At 39.8% G+C, this 10,439-nt stretch overlaps 2 protein-coding genes across 2 annotated transcripts in view; one reads left to right on the forward strand and one right to left on the reverse strand.

The window, feature by feature from the left end:
- Nucleotides 1-7,001, reverse strand: part of FBXL2 (F-box and leucine rich repeat protein 2) — a 90,709-nt gene extending 83,708 nt beyond the window's left edge. Inside the window, 1 exon segment of the mRNA XM_081285844.1 lies at nt 6,749-7,001. Within this exon segment, the coding sequence (XP_081141970.1) occupies nt 6,749-6,751 (3 nt within the window). The 5' untranslated portion in view covers nt 6,752-7,001.
- Nucleotides 7,002-9,247: 2,246 nt separating this feature from the next.
- Nucleotides 9,248-10,129, forward strand: LOC308644543 (mitochondrial import inner membrane translocase subunit Tim8 A-like; the record flags this gene model as incomplete). Its single annotated transcript, XM_081285845.1, has 1 exon — nt 9,248-10,129. The coding sequence occupies one exon, from the start codon at nt 9,248-9,250 to the stop codon at nt 9,539-9,541; it is 294 nt and encodes a 97-aa protein (XP_081141971.1). The 3' UTR covers nt 9,542-10,129.
- Between the last annotated feature and the right edge of the window lie 310 nt (nt 10,130-10,439).

Below are 10,439 nucleotides of genomic sequence, written 5' to 3' on the forward strand. Positions count from 1 at the left end.
TGGTTTCAAAGTTTCAGGTCTTCCACTAGAGTCTTTGATCCACTTTTTAGTTGATTTTTATGTAAGCTGAGAGGGTTCGAGTTTCAATCTTCTATGAATGAATGTCCAGTTTTCTCAGCACCATTTGTTGAAGTGGTTGTTCTATTCCAATACATGTTTTTGGCACCTTTGTTGAGAATCAGTTGGCTGAAGATGTATGATTTATTTCTGGGTCCTCTACACTGTTCCATTGGTCAACATGCTTGTTTTTAGGCCAAAGCCATGCTGTTTTTGTCACAATGGCTCTGTAGTATGTTTTAAAATCAAGTACTGGGATGCCTCCAGTATTGATCTTTTTGTTCAGTATTGCTTTGGCTATTCAGAAACTATGTTTTTCCATATAAATTTTAGGATTTTTTAGTTCTATGAAGAATGTCACTGGTATTTTCATGGGAATTATACTGAATCTATCAACTACTTTGGGTAGTATGGCCATTTTAACAATATTAATTGTTAAAATTAATGAATTTAATGAACATGGGAATTCAGAAAGGGAACTTTTTAAAAGGTCCCTCTCATCCACATATTTACTCTTCCTGGTACAAGTCATTATTTCCTTTAGACCTGAGGTTCCTTTATCATTACTTTGCTTCAACACAATTTCTTTAAGCATTTCTTATGATAAAAGTCTGGTATAGAAAACTGTCTTTGCTTTTGCCTATCAGAAAAAAATTTTTTTTTAGGACTGGGGATAAAACCCATTCCCATGCACATGCAAGGCAAGTGCCCTACCACTGAACTACATCTCCAGCCCTTATTTTGAGACAGGCTCTAAGTTGCCCAGGCTGGCCTCAAACTTGTGATCCTCCTGTCTTAGCTTCCTAAGTAGCAGGTATTTGCCACCAGGCCCTGCTGCTCATTTGTTTTAAATATAGAATTCCAGGTTACATTTGCTTTTTAAAAGCACTACTTTAAAAAGTTATTTCATTGTCCTCTGCTATAGTTTGGCTGTTCAATGTTCCCCACAGATCCATGTGTTAAAGGCTTGATCCCCAGACTAGATTTATTGGGAGGCAGGGTCTTTAAGAGATCCTTAGGATATACCCTCAGATGGGATTATAGGACTCCAGCTCATCTTTTTTTTTTTTTTACTTCCTGGCTGATGAGTGGAGTCATTTGCTCTGACGCTTGCTCCATCATGATGTACCATCCTTGTCAGAGGCCCAAAGCCATAAGGTCCCTCAATCTTGAACTAGAAACCCTAGAATCATAAGCCAAAATAAACCTTTTCTTAGTTGCCACAGGCACTTCATTTTGGTGATAAAGAGCTAATTCATCCTCTGATGAGTACTGCTTCTGACGAGATGTCAATCATCAATATTATTGTTCCTTCATGTAATTTTTTAAGTTTTCTTTTATAAGAATCTTTGGTTTTTAAGAAATTTGACTACAACATACCCAAGTGGTTTTTGTGTGTGTGTATGTGTGTGTGTGTATGTGCATATGTTTATATGTTTATCCTGCTTGGGGTCTGATGACCTTATTGAATAAATCAAGATGTCTTCCCTTATTGTTAGCAATTTCTTGGCAATGACCTCACAAAATATTTCCTGTGTCCCTGGTCTCCCTCCTCTTTCTGAAACTAAGCATGTACATATCAGACAATTCAATATTGTCCCACAGATCTTAGATATAGATGATCTCTATTGACCTTTTCACAAGTTTCTGATGCTCTCTTCTGTTGTGTTCAATACATTACTAAGCTCATCAAAGAATTATTCATTTCTAGCTTTTCCACTTGGTTCATTATATAGTTTCCATCTTTTGCTGAAATTCTCTGTTTACCCATGTTGTTCAACATCTGGCCCATCACTGAGTTTCTGTTATGTTTTTTCTTTCCTGACCAGGGGTCATATTTTTGTTTCTTTATATGTCTCAATTTAGAGTATGGTTATGTAAAAGAATAGTAATTTGCTTCCATAAAAAATAGCTCCTTCTTCAAATTATCTCTGTAAAAGCAGTTCCTTTTTCAACCTTCAGTAGTTGCCAGGGGAATGAAGGTAGAGGACAATGTACTTGAGCTGGGTTGAGAGATGTTGCTATGTTAGTTAGATTGAACTCATGAATAGCCTAAAATGATTGTAGGATGGAATCAGAATTACATTCAGGAGAAGTTGGAATCCTGAGCACTGTTGAAATCACAGTTTTGGGGGGTTTTGTTTGTTTGTTTTGGTATTGGAGATTAAACTCAAGGCCACTCAACCACTGAGCCACATCCCCAGCCCTATTTTGTATTTTATTTAGAGACAGAGTCTCATTGAGTTGCTTAGTGCCTTGCTTTTGCTGAGGCTGGCTTCAAACTAGCGATCCTCTTGCCTCAGCCTCCTGAGCTGATGGAATTATAGGCATGCGCCACTGCGCCCAGCAAAACCAGTTTTGAGCTTTACCACATAACTGCTAGCTCTCTGAATTGTGAGAGACCTATACCCGCTTCCTCCCATCTTCCTCTCCTCCTTCCACATTCTTGCTACCAACTGAGGAGTTGTCTTTGCTCCCCAGTAGCACCATCAGTTTTATGTGTCTTGGGGAGATCTCTGCCTCTTATCCTGACTTTGCCTTCTGAAAGCTACTGCCTTGTCTACAATAAAAACCTGAATAGCCATAGAGGAAATTTTATCAGTTCTCTTATTATGCCCTCAGCCTGTGGCAGCCCCAGCCTTATACTTTGTAAAGGTCTCTAGTGCCTCAAAGGGATTTTTAACAATTTTCCAGTCCTGCCTTCATCCTTCAGCAGGCACCATCCACCTCAGGGGGGTCATTCTATGCTCTTTCTCTGCTCCCTGTCTCCAAACTCCTACACCCATTTACTCACTAGAGGCCCATGGGAAAGAGTTGGCAAGTAAGTACAGCTTTGATCAGTAGCTGACGCTCCTCAGGATTCTTAACTGTCATTCCAGCCCACATGCAATCAATAAGTTTAGCTGATTTTTCTTTAACTGCAAGCCACATTCTTGCCTCAGGACATATGACTTGTGTCCCCTTCCAACTTGTTCTTTTGCCAGGCAATCCCATGACATATCCTCTGCTGAGTATCACCTTATCAGGCCCCTCTTTTCCACTCTACATTAAAGACAGTTCCTCCCTCCCCTCACTCCCCTAGTTCCCTTTCTTTCTTACCTAGCTTTATTTTTCTCCAAAGCACTTTCACCACCTTATCAAATTGTTTATTATCTGTCTTCCTGTAATCAGAATGTAAGCTCAATGAGAGCATAGCCTTCTGTTCATCCTCTGCTGGATACCCACTGCTCAGAACTGAAACTAACACACAGTAGCACACAATAAATAGTTATTGGATAAAAAAAAATAGCAGGGGAAAAATCAATGGAAATATAGTTATTGGACAGAACTGGGAAGCTTGGGTTTGAACCTTGATTCTGGGTCCACAAAATCTTTCCCAAGTGTCCTCTTCTGCTTACTAGACTTCCCTGCTCCACCCCACCTCTCATAGCCACCCTAGAGGAAAATTAACATATAGATTCATCTGTCTTTTCATGATCTATTAATAAGATTTCATCTTATTAATGTTCTCATATATGTTCTTTTAACTATACCATGTGATAGCAGGCAAAATGTTTGTAAATCCTGAATTAAGAAAATCACTTTAGGGGCTTGGGAATAGCTTAGTGGTAGAGGATCACCTCACGTGCATGGGGTCCTGGGTTGCATCCCCAGCACAGAAAGAAATAAAATATCACTTTAATGTGAAAAACTACAATTAAATATTTTATTGTGAAGTCTTCTCTCAACACCTCTGACTAGTCCTTACTATAAATATAGAAAGGAAAATGCTGAAATAGGAGAAAAGTCTAAGTAGAAGGAATTAAAATGTGTTATATATTTCTAAAAATAGACATGCCTTAACAAGTATTAAACAATAGCAAAACCTTAATGGTAACAAGGAATAGATATATTCCAATATATATTTTGTTCCAAGTGAATTAAAATGTAAGCAACAACTTGACTCCTGTTTGTAACAATTACAGAAGATAAAACTAAAATCTAAAAATTGTTAGGAAAAATCTCAGAAAATATTATTACTTATTTATAACAGGCACAATGTTGGGGATTGGGCCCACGGCCTCTTGCATGCTAGGCAGTACTTCAAATTTTAAGCACTGTTTCATTCCCCACATCTGAAAGGTTCCATGTAAAACACTGTTTTATAATTCACCAAAAATAAATGCCAATTCCTGAACATGAATTGAAATTGACAGGAGAAACTCTTAAGTGTTGTTACAGCCGTGAGTATGAATGCTGATCTAATCATATGTTTTCACTAATTTCTTTTCACTTCAACTTTGTAAGAGAGGAATGAAAAAGGTTAGGCATGCCTACTCTGTTCTACAACATCTAGCCCAATGCCAAAAAAAAAAAAAAAAAAAACCAAAATACAAATCATTCACAACTGCTCAACCTTAAAGTCTAAATAAAGAAAAATAACTTTCTTTTTTTGGTATCAGGGATTAAACACACAGGCGCTTAACCACTGAGCAACATCCCCAGCCCTTTTTGTTTTTTATTTTGAGACAAGGTCTTGCTAGGTTGCTGAGGTTGGCTTTGAACTTGTGATCCTCCTGCCTCAGCCTCTCGAAATGGTGGGATTATAGGCATGTGCCACTGCACCTGCTAAGAAAACTAACTTCTTAAACATATATGGCACATTAGAGAACATATGATGGATTATACATTACAGAACAATCCAATAATCACATAAGCAGATTCTAAAACAAACCATTTGATTTTGAAACCTGGCTCAATTATCAGCTGAGTGATCTTGGCAAGTTACTTTAACTTTGTCTCAGTTTCCTCATCTCTAAAACTGAGAAATGGCATCTTCTTCCCAGGGCTGCTACAGTTTGAGACATATAAGACACTTAAAAAATGTCTCACACAAAGAATATACACAAATATTGTCATTATTACTGAGGCAGTAGAAACAAATGAAATTTTCACTAATAAGTAGAATTCCAAAATTAATGTGCAAAATCATTTATATCAACTGTTAAAGTGGTACATTTAGATTCAAGCATTTAATGAAGTAAATATACTCTCAAACAGCTTCAGGGACCACATAGGCAGCCTCTTCATCTCTCTCCCTCCAATACTAACCATTTCCCACCACAGAAGCCTATGCATTTTATCAATCAATTTAATTCCTTCTATGAGTTAGATTCTTCATGCTTAAAAATATACAGAAAGCAAAGCATTTCCAAGTTCAACAAAGCAACCGCTAGTACAAAAGTACTGTAGAACATTTTTATGGTAGAATACCTAAAGCTCTAAAATCCACAATAGTGAGTGAAGTAGACTGTGGGTCATATGGGAGGACTGGAAAAATAAAAGGAAAATAGAAACAGGAGGAATGTGAGACTTCACAAAGCTGGAAAAATTCAATTCCTAGATATTCTTCCTTTCTCCTTGTTTATGACTGCATGAGATTTTCTCACATACCACATAGAAGTAAATTGATACAATATTTTAAATGCTTAGATTTCTATAAAATTCACTTTCTGAAACTCTTGCCAGCTCCATTAATTCAAAAGAAACACAAAAATGAAGATGTCATTACTGTTATTTGTGGGTGATGTTTTTTTCCTGCTATCAACAGGCCACACTTGGGAGTTGTTTCTCCAGAGTAAACGAGAGGTACAGACTATCACTTTCTTTTACTAACACCCCTCTTAGTTATGGAAAAAAATAAAATAAATAAAAAGGTCAGCTAGGGAAGGCCAACGGTGCTTGGGCGTGCATCTCAGCTTATCAGCACTTCCACTAACCCTTGCAGATAAAAAGCAAATCTCCACCTAATCACTCATGGTAAAAGAAAGGGGAAAAACTGTTTCTTAAAATTAGGCATTTTTCTATTACTAATCCCCTTAAATATCCTACATCAAGGGCGTGTCCCCAAGAAGGAGGTCTAGTTCCTCTCTTCTTTTACACCACTTGGAGACCTCTGGCACGACCTCTGGCAATTCCCTGAAGCTTAGGCTTTCAAAAGAGCTTACTGGAGACAGGTGGTATGCCCACGATCTCTCAAGTTTATTGAGCAAAGGTAAAGACTTAAGACGTTTACAATGTGCTAATTATGGATTAATTAAATCCCTTAGTGAGGGTGCTGCACTCAGGGGGAAAAAAAAGCCTCCAGCTCAAGGTCCCCCCCCCTTTTTTTTTTTAACAAAACAAGAAGGGTCTCTCTAAAACTATAAATTTCCACATGCTAGAAAATTTATCAGAACGATAAATCTGAAAGAAATGCATATTATGTGTCATTTATATAACTGCATAAAAATAAGACTAGAAATACATAGCTTGCAATGTAAATAGAAATATATATAACATTCATATAGACTCTTTTTTTTTAACCACACCCTCTCTGTGTGGCTTCCCGGGCTCGCTCGGGCCAAATAACGTCACGCCGGCGGGCCACCGGGTGGGGGTCCGGGATGTGACCCAGACACCCAACGGCAGAGAACACAGCATCGCGGTCGCCCCTGGCAGGCAGGCAATGGGCACCCCCAGGTCTCCCCCTCCCCGGGCCCGCCCAGCCTTGCCCTGCCCTGCCCTGCCCTTCCCAGCAGTCCCGCAGGCCGCGGCCCAGCCTCTTCGCAACCCCGGCACCGCCCGCCCGAGCCTAGCGGGCGGCGGCGCGAGGACGCGGCCGGGGCGGGGAAGGGCGAGGCTGCCAGGCCCACGCGGGACCCAGACTCACCATGGCCGAACGACCGCGAGCGCACCCACAGCCCGGAGTCACACGGCGCCGGCGACGCCCGTTGTCCTGGTGACGCCAGCCCGGCGCCCCGCCCCATCCTCAAGGTGGGCTCCGAGGCGGCCATTGGCGTCCGGCGAGCACGTGACCCACAGGGGCGTTGCCCTTCGGACCGCCCACCTCGCCCCCCACGCCACTCTTCCTCTCCCACTTTGCATCTGGTGCATCTTTGGCCGGATCACCTGGACGCCCCTCACCTGACAGGTGACCCAGACGCAGACTGCCCAGCTGAAAGAGACCTTCGTGGATTTTCCTTCTTTAAAAAACGAATTATAAAGGTAACATGACTATTGAGGACATTTAAAATTACCAATAACAATTAAAAATAATAAAACCACACTATACGCCAAAATCTGAGGTAGCCACCGTTCATTTTCCAGTCTGTCTGCTTCTAAGCTTACCATAAAAATATATCATGTTTTATTCTTTAAAAGTGGTGGCAAACCATATATACTATGTTATAATCTATTCAATTTCAAAGTATTATCTTAAACTAGTTGCAGTGGCTATACCTGTAGTCCTAGCTACTCAGGTGGCTGAGGCAGGAGGATCCCTTGAGGCCAGAAATATGAGGAGGCAACATGGCAAGATCTTCATCTCAAAACAAAACATGAAATCTTGGATACAAATTAATGGAATGGCACTGTGGCTATCCTCTAATTTATTAAATCAGCCAGTAACTTTTTGGATTTTTTAGTATTTAGTTTTTCAAAAAAACTAAGTTTAAGAACTTAAGCTGTTCTTAAATTCAGCTCATTAACTCTATGCTTTTTTTTTTTTTTTCTTTTTGGTGGTGCTGGGGATCGATCCCAGGGCCTTGTGCATGCAAGGCAAGCACTTTGCCAATTGATCTATAACCCCAGCCCACCTCAGCTCATTAACTCTATGAGGAAGGAACATTCAGTAGCTAACCTGACATCTCCCCTCCTATGCATTACAATCTTAATGCAGTCCAAATAAACCTCCCCAGTCTTCCCTACCCCAGGAAATGTTTCTACTATTCCCAGTGTTGAGCTGTTGGTCAGGACAAAAACCTGAGAATAATTCTTAATTTTTATCTTTGTCCTCATACCTCACTTCCAATCCATTAACAATTTATTTTTGTTTGGTTATCAGTGCTGGGGATCAAACCCAGGGCCTCCCACATCCTAGGCAAGAGCTCTCCCACTGAGCCACATTTCCAGGTCTATTCTTGATTCTACCTTAAAATAAATCCTAAATCTATCCATTTCTCACCTTCACCACCCACCACCATCTCTTGCCTAAATCTGTCTCTGTGTACTATGCTTTGAATGTTTGTGTCATTTCCAAAATTCATGTTAAAACTTAATCTCCAGTACAACAGTATTAAGAGATGACCTGTAGGAGATGATTAGACCATGAAGGCTCTGCTCTCGTGGATGGGATTAGAACCCTTATAAAAGGACTTGAGAGAATTATTTCATTCCCTTTGTGCCCTTCCACCTATTTTGCCTTGTGAGGACACAATGTTGTCCCCACTGGAACATGCAGCAACAAAGGCTCCATCTTGGGAGCAGAGAGCAGCCCTCACCAGACACAAAACTGCCAGTGCCTTGTTCTTGGATTTCCCAAGCTCCAGAACTGTCAGCAACAAATTTCTATTTTTTATAAATTACCCAATCTGTGGTATTTTGTCATAACAACACAAATTGACTAAGATATTGTGCTGCTGATCTTCCCTTCAACAGTATGCACAACAGCGTTGTTGTTGTAACATCCCATGTTATTTAGAAAAAATAAAGCAAATGCTTCAAATGGTCTGCAAGATCCTACATGATAAAAGTCTTGTCCATTGCACTCACCCCATCTCTTATTGTTCTTGCCTCATTCACACCTCACTAGCACACTTTATTTCTTGAGGTTCCTTTTATCATGCCAGATGCCATTCTACTGAAGAGCCTCAGCAACTGCTTCCTTTACTTGGAATATTCTTCCTGCAGTACTATACACAGCCCAGGCCTCCACTTGACACAGGTCAGTTATCTCCTCCAATATCATCTTCACAGAAACCTTGATTGTTTTTCTAAAATATCTTTCTGCAGTCACTTTCAGTTCAATCAAGCTGTCTCATCTAACCCTATCTTGTTTTTAGAATACTTAGTCATGGGTCTGGGAGTATAGCTTAGTGAGAGTGCTTACTTAGCATACATGAGTACCTGGGTTTAATCCCTAGCACCAAAAAAAAAAAAACAACAACAAACAACTTTTTAGTTGAGCATTGTAGCAGAGATCACTTGAACCCAGGAATTCAAGACCAATATAGATTTAGTCTCAAAAAGAAAGAAAAATAATAATTTATTAATGAGTATATTACTTGGATAGGTATTATTCTGATTTCAATAATTTTTATATTCAGCAATTAAAGTTTACTTACCATTGGAGTTGCCGCAGAGTTCCTGTCACAAGTGTGGTCACACTGGGATGGATTCCTTTTCTTCTTCCTTGGTGGCCAATTTGGACACAGTGGACCCAAAGTTGCAGCATTTCATTGAGGTAGAAACTCAGAAGCAGCGCTTCCAGCAGCTGGTGCACCAGATGACTGGACTTTGTTGGGAGAAATGCATGGACAAGCCTGGGCCAAAGTTGGACAGTCGGTCTGAGGCCTGTTTTGTGAACTGCGTTGAACGCTTCATTGATACGAGCCAATTCATCTTGAATCGACTGGAACAGACCCAGAAATCCAAGCCAGTCTTCTCAGAAAGCTTTTCTGACTGATCTCAGCATTACCTTTTGGGAAAAAGAAGGTAGTTCAAGAAAGGAAGAGCTGTTGATGGGATAGTTGAAGAATTGACTATGGGGCATTGCCCCCCCCCCCCCCCGCGCCTTTGGTCACTTGTGGGACATCGTGTCATCTGAGAATAAACAAAGACCAGTTGTTTTGTGTGGGGTTTGAGGGTCATATGTGTATTTGGTTGTGTTTTTTAATGTTAATCTTGTAAAAATAATTGACAGAAAACCATTAGCTGCATATTACTGAATATAAGACTGCTTTTTCTCAAGGTCTCCTTAACAGCTATAATTTTGATAGTGGAATTGCTTTCTATAACTTGATGTTGGGATCTCATAAGTAAAATCTCTATTTGTGTGAATTTATTTCATATTTTTAGGGAGATCTTTGTGTCTGAAAAGAGGGCAGTGGGAGAGTGTGATTTGGTACTTAATTTGGCCTCCTTGTCTAGTTTTTGACTACCAGTGCTGGAAAAAAAAATCTTTGGAGTGTTTATACAGTACACTTCAGCTTTCTAGGTTGTGTCCCTCCCCTTTACTATGATTTACTTAAAAATATCTATATTAAAATATGGTCTCAAGGTAGTACAGGCAGCCTGAGAATCTAGAAGCTTTAGTTATAAAGGAATCTGACCAGTAAACATGATTCTCATTACTAGACGTCCAGAGGAAGAAGTAAACCTATAGGAAGAAGTAAACTTGTACATCAGGGTAAAAAAAAAAAATCAAAGATGGTGCCTAAAGAAATTATATCATTTAGCTCTGTCAGAAACTAATAGCAGTTTAAAGTAGAGATGCATGCCTGATGTTAATCATTATAGATTTAATTTACTGCATTCTTTTGACAATTAAAATAAAAGTTTCTACTCTGAAAAAATAATGTACT

Source organism: Spermophilus citellus, assembly GCF_964194105.1.
Source record: "Spermophilus citellus genome assembly, chromosome: 3".
In the NCBI taxonomy this organism is placed as follows: Eukaryota; Metazoa; Chordata; class Mammalia; order Rodentia; family Sciuridae; genus Spermophilus; species Spermophilus citellus.